This window comes from Hippopotamus amphibius, chromosome 10, assembly GCF_030028045.1.
Source record: "Hippopotamus amphibius kiboko isolate mHipAmp2 chromosome 10, mHipAmp2.hap2, whole genome shotgun sequence".
Classification (NCBI taxonomy): domain Eukaryota; kingdom Metazoa; phylum Chordata; class Mammalia; order Artiodactyla; family Hippopotamidae; genus Hippopotamus; species Hippopotamus amphibius.
This window is the reverse complement of record NC_080195.1, coordinates 111,585,788-111,602,494: the sequence shown is the minus strand read 5'-3', so window position 1 is coordinate 111,602,494 and position 16,707 is coordinate 111,585,788. Positions and strand designations below refer to the sequence as shown.

The window sequence follows — 16,707 nt, the reverse complement described above, 5'->3', positions numbered from 1 at the left end:
GAACTATATACCTAAAAATGGTTAAAATGGTAAATTTTATGTTATGTATATTTTACCACAATTTTTAAAAAATAAGAAGAAAGAAAAGTGGGCAGGGGCCTGCTCTTCAAGGCTCATTTATGCATTGCTAAGTACTTGAGACATCATCTTAAAAACATGGACGCATCAAAAAAGATTCTGAATGGGGGACAGGATTAAGAGAGAATTCCCTATGCCTCAGGACAACTTAGGTGGCAAGGTCCTGAAACAGTTTTACACAAAACAGGCACTCAACGGGATACCAGTTAGAGTAAAACAAAAAGAAGTGGAAATCCTGTATAGTCTTAAATACCGCCCCCCCCCCCCCCCCCATCAATTCCTATCAGGAGAGAAAAGCAGAACTGAGTTCCCATGATACTGCTACAATGTGTGCACCCCGGCTGTGAGTCTCGGTCTGAGTCAGACAGCCCCTCACTCCCACCGTGGACATACAGAGGGCGCCCTTCCCCGACGAACAGCTCCCTACCTTCCCCACACACACCTTCCATCAAATTAGCCACCAAACCCCCTACTCCTGCCCCAAAAGACAGGGGGGCAGACCTCGGAGAATCACAAACCAAGGACCAAATCTCCACCCCAACAGCTACTAGCTGGATGACTTCACCCCAACAGCTACTAGCTGGATGACTTCATACAACTACTAGACTCTGAGTCAGACACCTCCTCTGATAGGTACAGGAAGACAAGGTGACAGTCACAGCAGCCGTGGCGACGGGACACGAGGAAATTACTCGTGATGGACAAAACGCCCCGCACGGAATGCTACCAAGTGCCCGTCGCTCCTCTGGGTACAGGAAACATCACAGAGCACTGAGATTCTCTGTCTACAGTCTCCAACCCCTCCCGCCCCAAGAATGCAGGCCCCTGCATCCTGAGACCCGTCCCCAGGGACCTTGCACGGCTGCCCTGCCCGCGAGGAGAGACCTCCCGAACCGCGGACGCCGCGCTGCAGGCACTGCCCACCCTCCCACCCCCACCCCCAGCAGCCTAAGGCTGCTCGAGGCCCCCAAGGACCGGAGAATAACGGAAATGAGTGCGGCTGGCAGCAGGGCACTGACAACTCCAGCCTGAGGACCGCTGCCACGTGAAAACGTGGCCAAGTCTTACCAGGCTTTTTTTCCTCCGCAAGAATCCAGAGACGCTTTGGCGATTAAGCTTTGCAGCAGCTTTTAGACGCTAGCAACTCAGGCAAAAGCACCTTAAATCACAGAACGACCTAACCAGGACGCCTCTGCAGGCCGAATCCGGCCCCCAGGCGGCCAGTCTGAGACCCCTGTATCCACGGCACGCTGAGCCTGCGACCCCACCGGCCCCTGGAGGACCAGGTAGCCACTTACGAAGGAGGAGAAGGACGGGAGGAGGATCCTGAGTACATTGCACCCAAACACGAAGCTGAGCACCAGCAGCCACGCCCAGCGGTCGGCCTCGACCGCGCTCATCTCGGAAGCTCCCGGCGTGGCCGGCTCTGCTAAACCAGCTCCATGGGCATCAAGCCTCCAGCCGCGCGTGCGCAGTGAGCCCGGCCGCCGCGCCTGCGCACCACGCCGCACTCGGGAGGCGAGGCCGTCTCTTCCTCCGGGTCCTGTTAGCGCCAGTCCTGTCCTTAGCCTTCCCGGCTTCCGTAGCCGTCTCGCACCCGCCCCGCCAGCCCTGTTTTCCAAATTCGGGCTCCGCCATGTTTCTAGTGCTATTTTATCAGCAGACCGCTTGTGTTCTTATGTAATTAATACTTTCTTGAAACTGACCCACCTTTACTCCTAAATAAGTGTATTTTTACGTAAACCTTTCCGTAAGTAGAAAGCTACCGTAATTATAGTAGGCAGTAACTATAAAAAGAAAAACGTTTTGTAAGTAGTTTTTAGTAAGTAGGGTTTACATTTCAAAACTCAACACTGGGGGCGGGGGGTGAAGGGGAAACTGAGACGAAGCGAGAGAGTAGCACAGACATATATATACTACCAACTGTAAAACAGCCGGTGGGAAGTTATTGTATAACAAAGGGAGTTCAACTCGAGGATGGAAGATGCCTTAGAGGACTGGGAGGGGGAGGATGGGGGGGACTCGAGGGGGGGAAGCCGAGGGAGGGAATACGGGGATATGTGTATAAAAACAGATGATTGAACTTGGTGTACCCCCCCAAAAAAACAATAAATTAATTAATTAAAAAAAAACTCAACACTAATAAATGTAATTTACAAAATGCATACCTGAAAAATACGTATTAATGTAAAAGGCCCTGGTTACATCCGGCCTGTAATAAAGCAACTTATATTTAGGTGAAGATGAGGTTTTACAGCAAGAGAATCCCAATTCATATTTATGTATTGTAGATAAAGCAGAAGGTGATTAGTTGCCTCTTCTGCCATGGTTGGAGTCTAAGAACTAATTCCCAATCAAAATGAATCGAGCTGTGGTTCTACAAATTTATGATTATAGAAAAATGTGAAGCAAAATTATTCAGTAGCGGTAGAGTGAATTATTTCCATGGAAAGGTTTCTTGGCTGGTAGGTGATGGGGAACTGACCAAAACAAAAGACAGGCTTGGAGCCTGCTTCTCCATAGCTTCCCCTCCAGCTGGACCATCCAAAGCTGCAGCCTGGCAACTAGCTCCTCTACCCACTAAAGGTTTGGAAGAATTGGAAGTGGAAACCACCTCATGAAAAGTGATGCCAGAGCCCCCTGCCTCCATTTCCCAGCCCACAGTCTGGTTTTCAGGCGGAAGAAGAGAGTATTGCCTGTTCCCCACCCCTACCATACCCCACCCCAGTACCACATCCCCCCAGGAAGAGGATCACCAATTCCTAGTGAGAAGAGAATTCGACCAAAAACCCTGGAGAATGTCCTTGACTGTACAACAGTGGTGGGAGAGGACCAGCAGCACCTGGCCTTCAAAGGTAACTCAATGTGAACAACTCAGCTCTGTCCTATTGTTCCACTCGGGCAGCTCTCAAGAAGAGTATCAACGATTGAAGGCTGCCAACACCATCCGAGTACCACACTAGACCGTAAAGTTAAAAAAAAGAAAAGCACCTGTCCCTTAGAAAATAAAGATTGTGAGAATGTCATAAATGGATTTCAGTCCAGAGCAAGACTGGCAGAAAATACCATTGGGGGCTTTCATCAAACCATTTCTTGTTCAGAACAGACAGGTCTTGGAACCTCTGACATAATGCAACAATTTCTCTTCATGGGAATTAAGAGAATGGCTTTAGCACACCCTATATCGGTGGCTTTTGTGTCGATTTTAAGCCAATCACGACTGAGCTTGGAGAAATGTGTTCTCTAATAGAGACCAAATCTTGGTCAGAGACTCCAAGGAACATCAGCAGGGACCGTGAAACAGGCTGGGACCTGGGACTGTTTGCTGCAAAGCTGCAATGCTGCAATGCTTGCACCTGGACACACCTCTCCTGGAGCAACAAAATACAAAGAAAGTGTATGGGACTAAAAATAACAGTTGGGGCAAATTCTGGACTCAAAAGCTACAAAGAGAACAAAAAACCCAACCGCCACTCTTGAAGAGCCTGCAGCAAAAACAGGGTACTGAGCATAACCCCCTGCACATGGGATGGGAAAACCACCGAAGCCACCCACCCCTCTGGCCGAGCCCTGAACATACTCCTATGCTCAGCCCATGTAAGGAACCAGCTCCCCGCTGTGCCCAGCAAGCGAGCAAGGGCACCTGTTGTTTGTTCTGGCTCCTCTCTGCTACAGCAGGGGCCCCAGTAAAGCCTTGCCTGAATTTCTTGTCGGGCCTCTAGTCAGCTTCTGCGGATTAGGGAAGGCCCAGGACCCTGGTCAGTAACACCCAGAACTGAGCGATTTAGGGTCAGTGACTGAGGGGGGCCCACGAGAGGCAGAGGCTTCTCAACACAGGCACACCCAGAAGGCAACACTGAAATGCAAGGTGAAAATGACATTGCCTCAACTGGTTCCAAAAGATGGAAAACTGAGGCGACAAAGAGAAGAAACAATTTAGCAGGAACTGAGCTTACCTCGTCTTAGCTTTGCCCATTTGGTTTTACTAAATGAAAATAATGATGATGGTCACATATAGGGTTGAGTCAAAGCACAGACTGACAATCTTTCCACCGGGAACGACGGGTACGTCAATATTCAGAGTAAATTAAGTAAAACCTGAGGTGTTTGTTTCAGTAAGTGACTGGCACAAAATAAGTGTAGGCAGATGCCTTGCTTGCTATGGCCATCGTATTGCTCAGCGGCTGTCAGAGGCTTGGCTGTATGTTGGTAGCCAGTTTTAGGTCCAAGATAGCTAATGATGAATGAAATATTAGGATCTCTTGGAAAATTGCATTTTAGGATAGTTGAATATTCAAGCATTCGTGTGGGGGGAGGGGCTAATCAGAAAGGAAAATATAACTGTAATTTGAGCTCTTTTGTTGTTTTTCATGTTAAACTTGTTTAACTTGTTTTAGAAAAGCATTTATGCAAAATTTTAAAATGCAAATGTTAGGTATCTTTAAAAGCAACGAGATTATTGCTAGATGGTGGTGGAACAGCATTGTGAAAGTACTAAATGACACTGGGCTGTGTGGTGTGCTCCAAGGACAAAGAACAAGATAAACTCAAAGGACCAATACTGCTGGAACAAAGAGCTACAGGACTCCTATCACTCTGTACAATGCAGCAATTGCAATGGCCGAAAACTTTCCCAAGCAGCATGCCATGTCCCTTGGCAGTCCCATATAAGGAACAATATTGGCCCCATTTTTCTCCCGCTCAGCATACTAAAAGTATACATACTCTACCCAGTCAGCAGATAACTGCAGTTTCCCTGACTATAAAAACAGGCAAGCAACCCGTGCTCAGGGTCGATGTTCCCTGGCTTCCAGGAAGTCAGCCTGCTATTCTTTCAGGGTCCTTTCTCTCTAATAAACTCTATATTCCTTGCATTCGGCCTTGTGTCTGGAAATTCTTTTCCAACCTGCTCTCGGACCACAACAGGCTGTATGCCTTAAAATGCTTAATTCATGTCATGTGGATTTCATCCCAATTTAAGAAAATATTGCTAGAACCAAATAACCTTTAAAATGTTTTTATTGGACTTCCTAGGTGGCGCAGTGGTTAAGAATCCGCCTGCCAATGCAGGGGACACAGGTTCAGTCCCTGTTCCAGGAAGATCCCACATGCCGTGGAGCAACTAAGCCCGTGCGCCACAACTATTGAGCCCATGTGCCGCAACTACTGAAGCCCACGTGCCTAGAGCCCGTGCTCCACCACAAAAGAAGCCACAGCAATGAGGAGCCCGAGCACGACAACGAAGAGTAGCCCCTGCTCGCTGCAACTAGAGAAAGCTGTGTGCAGCAATGAAGACCCAACAGCCAATAAATAAATAAATTTTTTAAATGTTATTATTTTAGTCTCTTTGGTATGCGAAGCCCTTCTGAATATGCAAAATTCAGTATGTTAAAAATTAATGTTATTAGTGCCATAAATTTCATTTAGGCCTCAAATTTTCACAGGCTTTTACTATGTCCAGAAATTTCTCTCTAAATAAAACTGTCGTTAGCTTTTTCTTTTTAAAAAAAATTATTCTAGGACTTCCTAGGTGGCGCAGTGGTAAAGAATCGCCTGCCAATGCAGGGGACACGGGTTCAAGCCCTGCCCTGGGAAGATTCCACATGCCACGGAGGAGCTAAGCCCATGCGCCACAACTATTGAGCCTGTGCTCTAGAGCCTGTGAGCCACAACTACTGAGCCCATGTGCTGCAACTATTGAAGCCCACACGCCTAGGGCCTGTGCTCCACAACAAGAGAAGCCACTACAATGAGGAGCCTGCGCACCACAGTGAAGAGTAGCCCCCGCTCACAGCAACTAGAGAAAACCCGTGTGTAGCAATGAAGACCCAATGCAGACGCTAAATAAATAAAATAAATTTATAAAAAAATTATTCTAAAATAATTTCAAACTGAGAAAAAAATATAAATGGTGTCAAGAACATCCTTTATTTATACTCACACACTTTAACATTTTAGCCCATTTGCTTTATTATTTGCTTTGTGTCTTTCAATATATCAAAGAATATTCCCTTATATAATCACAGTACATTCATCAACTTCAGTGAAGTTGACATTGATCCAATACTTTTATCTAATCTGCCATTTGTGTTCCAGTTTTGTCAGTTGACCGAATAACGTCCTTTGTAACATTTTCCCTCCAGTACAAGATCTAGTCCAGGGTCAGGCTTTGCATTTAATTAACATGTATCTTTGGCCCCCTTTCATCTGGACTATTTCCATAGCATTGCTTTGTCTTTTATTACATTAACATTTTGGAAGACTTCAAGTCTGGTTCCCCTACATCCTCGCCAATACTTGTCATAGTCAGTCTTTTAACCCTTAGTCATTCTAATAGGTGTGTAGTGGTATCTCATTATACTTTTTTGCTATATTTGCATTTCCCTAGTGACTACTGAAATTGAGCAGGTTTTCACATGCCTACTTGTCATTCTTATGTGTTCCTTGATGAAGTATCTGTTCAAATCTTTTGCCCCCTTTTTTACTGAGTTGTTTATTTTCTTAGTATATGAGTTTTGAGTTCATTCTGGATACAAGTCCTCTGTCTGGTGTATCCTTTACAAATATTTTCTCCCAGTCTGTGGCTTATCTTTTCATTCCCTTAGCAGTGTCTTTTGAGGAGCAGATTTTAAACTGTAGTAACAGAAAGCTAATCTTCCTGGGACTGAGGATGTGATCAAGATTGGCTGGAAAAGGACAGGAGGGATTTTTTTCCAGGTGATTTACATGTTCTAAAACTGGATTGTGGTGATGATTGCACAACTGCATAGATTTACTAAGAATCATTGAATTTTACACCTAAGGCAGGTGAGTTTTATGCAATGGTTTTTTACCACAATTAAATTTTTTCTTTAATTTTAAAGATTAAAAAATATTTTAATTTAAAAAGATTATAGGCTTCTGTGTGTCAAGACACTTGACTAACTGCAGGGTATAATATGTTGATGAAACAAATGTCCTCAGTCCTTGTTCTCCTGGGGCTTAACTAAGCAAACAACTGTATGTACTGTCAATAACTGCCAGCATACCAAGTTTTTCAAAGGGACACACAGGTTTATCTAAGCAACTGCCTCTGCCCTAACTCCAAGGTTGGATGACAGGTTTATGGGTGTTCATTAGATTGTTAGTAAATAATATAAAATAAAAGAGGGTGGGGATTCCCTGGTGGTCCAGTGGTTAGGACTCCATGCATTCAGTCCTGAGGGCTCGGGTTCGATCCCTCTTTGGGGAACTAGGATCCCACATGCCTCATGGCACGGCCAAAAACATAAAAAATAAAAGATCTCTAAACTGGTCTCCCTTCTGCCCTTGAGCCCCTAGGACCCAGAGCAGGCAGAGTGGTCCTTTTGCCGAGACCAGCTCGGCGACTCGAGGTGAGTGACGGGTGCCGCAAGCTTGAAGAAGACACAGACTGAAGAGAAAGATGGGACCGGGGGACTCAAGACCTCTAGGATCAAGAGCCCTGCTGACTCATCCCAGGTTGCTTTTATTGAGTTCGTGGGCTAACATTCTCAGGTTACACTCATAAACAATCAAGGGCCTCACATGACTGAGGCAATTATCTTTGTTTACTTCCTGGGTCCGAGTTGAGCAGGTGTGGATTTGAGCTGGGGGTGGAGAGCAAAACAGCCCTGGGGGCAGGAGACCTCTCTCAGATATTGGGGGTCTGTGCCCCACCCCTGTTGGCCCCTCTGCGACTGTGCCTGTCTTAGGTTGTTCCTCCCTTGAGGAATCTTACCCGTCTTTGGCTAACCAGCCATCCTTCAGGACCAAACAGGGTGATATTAGTCTCCACGCCCCGCACCCTCAGCTCCTCCACTGCTCAAGCAGGACATTCTGAATCCCATCGCTCGGCCCACATACTTCAACATTTTCAATGTTTCAAAAAGGTTCCCAAATGTCTTCCCACATCCTTTAAAATAAAATGTAAAATAAAATAAGGTTATGGATGAAGTAATAATAGTATGTGCACCACTTAAAACTTTTCAAAAATGTAGTATGAGGAAGGTGGGATAAATTTAGGAGTTTGGGATTAACATATACACACTACTATATATAAAACAAATCACTAACAAGGACCTACTGTATAGCACAGGGAACTGTACACAATATTTTGTAACAACCTATAAGAGCAAAAATAGATAGATATACATACATATAAATAACTGGATCACTTTGCTGTACACCTGAAACTAACACAACCTTGTAAATCAACTAGACTTCAATTTTTAAAATGTAGTACAGGATGCTATTAAATACAGAGGGGCCCAGGGACTTCCCTGGTGGTGCAGTGGTTAAGAATCCGCCTGCCCATGCAGGGGACACTGGTTCGATCCCTGGTCCAGGAAGATTCCACGTGCCGCGGAGCAACTAAGCCCGTGTACCACAACTACTGAGCCCACATGCTGCAACTACTGAAGCCTGAGCCCCTAAAGTCCGTGCTCCACAACAAGAGAAGCCCACACACCGCAATGAAGAGTAGCCCCCGCTCTCCACAACTAGAGAAAGTCCATGCAGCAACGAAGACCCAACTCAGCCAAAAAGTAGATTAAAAAAAAGAAAAATACAGAGGGGCCTGATCTAGCGTGGGGCTTGAGCATGCAAGGACTAAGAAAGGACATCATACACGTGATTCTTTTCATTGCTGACCATGGAAAACTACACTAGATTCATTAATGGGTCTGTGTTAGAAATTTCCAAAAGAAAAAGAAAAATACAGCCTTCTGATTCCCTGCATCCCCCCACAACCATGAGCTCACTAGCACTACACCAGAAGAGGCAATTCTCTTTTCTGTTAGGTTGGTTCAGAGATGAGAGAGGTAGAAGGTTCCACATTTAGTTTCACCAAGACTAGCACACAAGTAGATTCAACAGACCTACAAGTCTGAGATCACTCATCCCACTAAGGGCTGTTAATGGCAAGAATAACTTTGGTGGTCCAGCTAACAGGACACGTACCATTTAGTAACAGGAAAGCTCTTATTAGATCGAACCTAAATTTATGATATTTTATAAACAGCATGGTAGGCTGAGGTGATTTCATAGCCTAGTAACACTGAAAGGAGGAAAGAGCATTGTACGACATGCAAATATGATCAATGCAAGCAACAGGAAGATGGTGCCAAATGATGTGACAATAAAGAGTGTAAATCTTGACTTCCCTGGTGCTCCAGTGGTTAAGATTCGGCACTTTCACTGCAGAGAGCATGGGTTCAACCCCTGGTCAAGAAACTAAGATCCCACAGGCTGCGTGGTGCAGCCAAAAAATTAAAAACAAAACAAAACAAACAAACGAAACGCATAAGTCACAAAATAAAACTGGATTACACTTTGGCTCAAAAAGCAGGAAAAATTATCTAAGACATCTATTTTTGCTAATTATACTCTATCTGGTTTCTCTGAATGGAAAGGACAATGAGAGGTCATTCAGATGGGAACCGCATTATCATTTAACTGTAATGAAATCTCACATTGTTTCCCCTCTTCCCACTTTTTCCTTAATGAAAATTATACCAAAGGGAGTTCTTCATCAATTGCAATGCATCAATTACAATCTAAGAAAGGATTCAGAACAAATCTTTTTCTATTATTATTTGAAAAATGTAAAAGTAGTATTAAGAAAACATCTTTTTCTGTTTTTAATTGTTTTTCTGGCCAAACCACAGATGTGGGGCAACAACTCACCAAACTTGAGACAGCTTCCTCCTGTAGGTTTATGAATGGGGCACCCTTCAAGTCATGTCAGCTGAACACGTCTACACCATTGCCTCTGCTTTTATTTTATTTTATTTATTTTTTTATTATTACTATTTTGTCTCTGCTTTTAGAGTTCACACAGCCAGGGAAACCTCAAACACTTTCATGTGATTTCAAGAGTCGGGTAGAACAAGGGCCCTTCAACGATGAAGTAGACTCTTTCTGCTCAAGCCTCAAATATTACGAAGTGGCTGCCCATTTGAAGGGCTTGGGCTTTGTGGTGTGCAGCCTTCTCAGTGCCGTGGCTTCTCTTGTTGTGGAGCACGGGCTTCAGTAGTTGCAGCATGTGGGCTCGGTAGTTGTGGCTTGCAGACTCAGTAGTTGTGGCACATGGGCTTCATTGTTCCGTAGCATGTGGGATCTTCCACGACCAGGAACTGAAACAGTCTCCCCTGCATTGGCAGGTGGATTCTTAACCACTGTGCCACCAGGGAAGTCCCTGCATGTGACTCAGTTCTGACCAATAAGTAAAGGCAATCAAGTGAGGGCTTCTGGGGAAAGAGACATGCTTTTCCCGGATGCTGTAAATCTGGATGTGACATCTGGAATTGCACTTCCACACTGAGGATGAAGCCAACTCAGAAGGAGGAGTCTATAGCAGTCAGAAGCACAACAAAAGGCAGAAAAGAACCTGAGACTATGATAACACAGTAAGCCACTGAATCTCCCAGTCTGGAACACTCTGTCATGGGAGGTATCCATTTTCTTATTGTTCATGCTGATTTGGGTTTCTATTACTCCTAGCCAAAACTCTCTCTCCTCTCCCTCCCACCCGACACACTGAAGAATCCTGTCAGCTACCCCACCAAAATATGTCCTGAATCCCTCCCTCCTCTGATCTCCATCCCCACAGCCAACATCCGAGTCATTCATTGCCAAGACAACTTTACAATGTCTCCTCTGGTCTCCCATGCCTCCTCCCAGCAACTGGACTTCACATCCCAACCTCTCAGCCTGACCTCTACTTGGAGTCCAGATCAATGACATCAGTCCCCTTCGTAGCTCCACCGCTGCCCTCACGTCCTGGCCACTGTCTTCTTCTCTAACTACAACACGTTTCCCTCCTTCCAACACACCAAGGTCAGTCCTACCGCTGGACCTTTGTAGGAGCTGTCTCCTCTGTCCAGAGGCTTCTCCTTAAGCTCCCCGAGAGGCCCAGGGCATCTTACCCTTCACTTCTCTCTGCAGAGACCCTTCCTGACTATCCCATCTACAGCAGCCCCATACATCATGCTTCCAACAGGTTCTATAGTATGACACTTTTCTTCCTTCAGAACACTGTGACCCTGTGAAAGAATCTCATTACCTTCTTTATTTGTACTCCCACTAGAACAGAAGCCCCATGAAGACAGGCAGCTTAACTCTGTGTTCAACACTGTATCCCCAGGTCTAGGACAGCACCTGGCATGGGGTAGGCAAACTACTGAACCTTGTCTATCACCACCAGATCTGCCCTACATTATGCCTGTAATTCTTCTAAAATTCCTGAAAAAAGAAAAAGAAAGAAAATAAAATTAAATAAGGGACTTCCTGGCAGTCCAGTGGTTAGGACCCCGTGTTTCCACTGCAGGGGGCATGGGTTTGATCCCTGGTTGGGGAACTAAGATGCCACATGCCTAACAACATGGCTACAACAGAGTAAAGTAGAGTACAGTAGAGTAGAGGAAAATGAATAGAATAGAATAGAATAGAATAGAATAGAATAGAATAGAATAGAATAGAATAGATAAAGTAAAATTCCTGCAAACACCTCCTCACCAACCAACCTGAATCAATGCATGATTTTCCAAAGTGGGACACATGGACCCCGGCTGGGGGCGGTGGGGGGCAGGGGAGAGGGAGTGGTGGTGAGATACTTCAGTGAATGCATACAAATGTCCTGCAGGTTCCTGGGGAATTGTTAAAATTTTGTGTATTCACGTGATCATCCGACATTCTGGATCACCCAGCATAGATTCCCACTTTTGACTAAGCCCTGCATTTGCTTTTATACCTGTGCTGGGTACGTGTTTAGGTTTGGCACCAAGTGGGACCAGCTTTCTACAGTTTTACAAGTAATTATAAAAGCATTATAAAAGAGATTCTTCTGGGAGGGGGAGGGTGTGGGGGAGTCGAGGAAGGGAGGGAATACAGGGATACGTGTATAAAAACAGATTGAACTAGGTGTACCCCCCAAAAAATAATAAATAAAATTTAAAAAAAAAGATGCTTTTAATTCAGAAATAGTGTATCTAGATCACATGAGACCTAAGACACATTACAAAGGGCTGAATGAATGATGGCTTGTCCATTGTACACACGAGGTACCAGAACAATCTCCACAGAGATCATATGGGCCATACACCATAGGCATGCAGCAGTTTGCCTTTAGCAAAACTCATTCTTCATGTTAATGTTGGTTTAAATTTTATTGGTTTTGTAGAGATTTTTTAATTCAAAAGTTAATTTTAATTTTCTAGTTGTTTCAAACCTCTCAGTGTTAAACATTCCAACCTTAAGTGTTGGAAGATGTAAGTGAACTTCATAATAGAAATAATTTAAGTCAGTACTAGGGCTTGCAGGAACATTTTCTTGTTTTATACAATGTGCCACATGATGTGTACATATGTGGTTATTCATTGCAGCATCCTCTGTGGGAACAAAAGAAAGACTGGGCACAATTTGAAAAGTCCAGTCAATAGATAGTTGGTTTTAGGGACTTCCCTGGTGGCGCAGTGCTTAAGAATCCACCTGCCAATGCAGGGGACACGGGTTCAAGCCCTGGTCCGGGATGATCCCACATGCCACAGAGCAATGAAGCCCATGAGCCACAACTACTGAAGCCTGTGTGCCTAGAGCCCGTGCTCCGCAACAAGGGAAGCCACTGCAATGAGAAGCCCTCACATCACAAGGAAGAGAAGCCCCTGCTTGTCGCGACTAGAGAAAGCCCACACACAGCAATGAAGACCCAACACAGCCATAAATAAATAAATTTATTTTTTTTTACAAAGAATTGGTTTTACAATGTTTGGCACATCTAAACAGTGGGCAACAATGCAGCAATAAAAAGAAGGAGGAATCTTATAAGTACCCATAGGAAACTAACTCCATTAAGTGAAAAATGCAAGGTGCCAAACAGTGTGAAAAATGAGAAAAGGGAAGAAAAAAATATATACACACATACATATTTGCTTGTACGTGCATAAAATATGTCTGGAAGAAGCAGCAGTACTGGCTCCTCCTGGAGAGAACCAGACATCTGGGGGAACAGAAGTAAAATGGAGACTTCTCTGTAAATCATTTTGCACTTCTGGAATTTTGAGCCACAGAAATATTTCTTCCAAAAATAAACAGAAACATAAAAGGTGGCATCTATGATTATGCATGCTTTCACACAGGCATCTCAAACTAAAATGCCTTCAGAGGCTCAGCAGAAGACACAGGTGAGAAAAAATCAACAGGACTGGCACACTAGAGAAAGGAAGCCTCCTTACAAATTAGAAGGTCAAGTGCAGCCTGTGGAATGCACACACAAAGGAGGCCAGGAGAAGTCAAAGAGCTCAATTTGTATGTGAGATCATCTGATGTCAACATGTTGCCAACAAAGAAATCTTTAAAACTTTACTGCTGATATCTATCCAGAAACGTATACATAAGTGCACAGCTCACTGAATATTCACAAGGCAAACACAACAGTACGAGTAACACCCAGATCAAGAAATAGAAGATGCCCAGCTCCCTAAAACCCTCTCTTCCCATCATCAGCCTTCCGCCCACCCCCACTACTATCCTGACTTCAGACAGACTAGATTCGCTGTGCCCGCCTTTGCACAGTGTGCGAGGGGATCACACAGTCCTGCCGTCTGGCATGCTTCCCTCAACACAGTGCTTGTGAGATTCATCCACCTCTTGTGAGGAGTTGCCGACAGCTGTTTCTCATTGCTCGTACTTTTCCATTTATTCATCTATTCTCCTGTTAGTGGGAATTTAAGCTGCTGCCAGTTTGGGCCTAAAAAAAGTTCAGTTATGAATATCCTATTTCATGGCTTCTTGTGGACAGACGTAAGCATTTTCGTTTAGTGTGTTGTTTCTAGGAGTGGATTTACTGAGTCACAGAGTGTTTGCTTAGCTTTTTAAAAATACTAAGTTTGGGGACTTCCTAGGTGGTGCAGTGGTTAAGAATCTGCCTGCCAATGCAGAGGACATGGGTTCAATTCCTCCCCCAGGAAGACTCCACATGCCTCGGAGCAACTAAGCCCATGCTCCACAACTACTGAGTCTGCACTCTAAAGCCTGTGTGCCACAACTACTGAAGCCCACACGCCTAGAGCCCATGTTCTGCAACAAGAGAAGCCACCACAACGAGGAGCCCCCACCCACCACAACTAGAGAAAGCCTGTGTGCAGCAACAAAGACTCAACACAGCCAATAGTAAATACATAAATAAATAAATAAATTTATTTAAAAAAATACTGTTTTGCTACTATGTTCTGGTTGCTCCACATGCTTGTTTTGGCAACTTTTAAAAAATCCTGACCAAAGCAAACACCTGTAAGCCACCAGTCTCTCACCTCTGGCCTAATGCATCTTCAATTCTCATGGGAGAAAGATCTCTATGAGGTTGCGATCTCAGCACATCATTCACTTAAGACCTTGCAGGATTCCCTGGCAGTCCAGTGGTTAGGACTCTGAGTTCTCACTGCCGAGGCCCACATTCAATCCCTGGTCAGGGAACTAAGATCTCACAAGCCTCTCGGCCAAAAAAACAATACAAAACAAAACAAACAAAAAAAACACTTGCAATGTCTCCCACTAATTGGATAACGGCCAAACCCCTTAGTCTGGCATCAAATCCTTTCTGCAGGCTGCTCTTCTTTTTTCTGCCTCTTTCATCTTCACTTTCCATTGTACACATGTCCATCTCTGCCATTCTGAGGGCTCTGGACAGCATTCACGTTCTACTAAGTCTGCATGCCTTGGGATGTGCTGTTCCCTGCCTACAGCTTCCCCTTTCCCTTACTAGGCCAGGCCAATTTATGCACTTTATTGTCTCCACTAAACTACCACCCAAGTCCTTGGGATAGTGTCCTGTCTTCAGTCTCTCTACCCCAGGGCCTATCACGACTGGCACAGAGAAGGTGCTCAGTATGTGTTTGTGCCACAAACTTGGAGACTCTCTGATATTATTATTTTTTAATGCAAATAGGAGGGGGAAAAAAAAAGAAAAAGTAACAACCTATAAGGGAAAAGCATCTGAAAAAGAATATACATACACACACACACGTATAACTGAATCACTGTGCTGTACACCTGAAACTAACACAACATTGTAAACCAACTATACTTCAATTCAAAAAACTTACTAATTCAACAAACATGTAATAGGTTCTGGGGACAAAGTGGTATCAAGATTAATAGGGTTGCTACCCTCATGGAACTCTTACTCCTGTGAGGGAGACAGGCAGCAAATAACTAAACACATAAAGCAATTACAGAATGTGATAAGAGCCATAAAGAAAATATGCAAGGTTACGTGAAAGGAAGAAACTGAAAAGGTGGAGACTGATTATATTAGAGAGGGATAGGATTGCCAGAATGGATCTCAAGGAGAAGAAAAGAAAAAAATTAGTCTTATTGTCAAAAAAGAGAGAGAGAGAGAGAGAAAAGGATCCATTTTCATCTTACCCTACTCCCCCCAATTATTCTCCCCAAAGGCAATCACTGGCACCACGTCCTTGAGCATCTTCCTGATATACACAAGGAACGACTTTTTACTCAAACAGCTATTTAGTCTCAATACATGCTGTGCAGAGACCTGGAGATGGGGAGTTGCAATCCTAAACCGAAAGGTCAGGAAAGGCGTCAATGACACAGTGACATTTGTGCAAAGACCCAAAGGAGGTGAGGAAGACAGCCGCACTGGTCTGACCCAGCGCTTGAAACACTCAGGCAGAGAGAAAGGAAGGCGACAAGACCCCAGGCAGGGGCTGCCCGGCCTACTTGAGGCTGGGAAGGTGAACAGCGGTGAAAACCGTCTGAAGTGGGCCAGATGGCAAAGGACTATGGAAGCCACTCCTAAGACTTCTTATCTTTTTCCATGTGGGATCTTAGTTCCTCCAATAGGGATCCAACCTGCGCCTCCTGCAGTGAAAGCACTGCGGAGTCTAACACTGGACCACCAGGGAAGTCCAAGGCATTCTTGAATGAGAAGGGAAGGCACTAGAGTTACTGATTAGGAGTTAAGAGTCTGATGAGTGGTTTTCAAAATTCACTTCTTCGGTAAACCGCGGCCTCATTCTCCCTGCAGTAGCTCATTTACCCCACTCTATGAAGCTGTCATACTTCATCGGGGCCTTTCAAATGGTGGACATTTAGTCTGCTTTCAACTTTTCGGACTCCAAGTACTGCAGTGTTTCTTCCTCTCCACGAATTCCAGCTGAGGATTTTCCGATTAAAAACTTTTCCTGCAGTAACTCAACTCAGTCGGTCCTTTGAAAGCTTTCTTATTCATTAAAGGAACTGGGTAACATGGGACCTCACTGGTTCCGGGGTCCCCAGCTCAGACCCCCCGCCTGAAGCTCTTTTCCACCTCAGAAAGGTGCTTAGGTGAGCAAGTAGTATAGAAGCAGGCGGGAGCTGGACGGGCGAGGAGCTCTGAGAGTGTGTCCGCGTCCTGCGGCCGGCACTAAGGCGCCCACTAGGTTCCTGAGACGAACGGCCAGCACCCCCGGCCCCGCAAGGAGCGGATGACTTAAGCTGCAAAGGGACCGAACCCGGAGCAACCCAGCAGGACAGCCATGCCGCGAGCTCTGGGCGGTCGCCAAGACCCGCGCCTGCGCAGTGGCGCCCCGCGCGTGCCCGCGCCGGCTTTCCTTCCCACGACCTCCCTTCCCG

The 16,707-nt window shown here is 45.1% G+C and overlaps 1 protein-coding gene across 4 annotated transcripts in view; it reads right to left on the bottom strand.

Moving 5' to 3' along the window:
* Positions 1–16,707, bottom strand: part of GET1 (guided entry of tail-anchored proteins factor 1) — a 30,361-nt gene that overhangs the window by 12,237 nt on the left and 1,417 nt on the right. Inside the window, exon 1 of one of the 4 annotated variants that reach the window (XM_057697577.1) lies at positions 1,377–1,553. The exons of 1 other annotated variant lie outside the window; for it this stretch is intronic. In XM_057697577.1, coding sequence (XP_057553560.1) covers positions 1,377–1,478 — 102 coding nt within the window. In that variant the 5' untranslated portion in view covers positions 1,479–1,553. Of the gene's footprint in view, positions 1–1,146; positions 1,351–1,376; positions 1,554–16,707 lie in introns of those variants that run through there. 2 more of the 4 variants (XM_057697578.1, XM_057697580.1) reach the window with 2 other exon arrangements.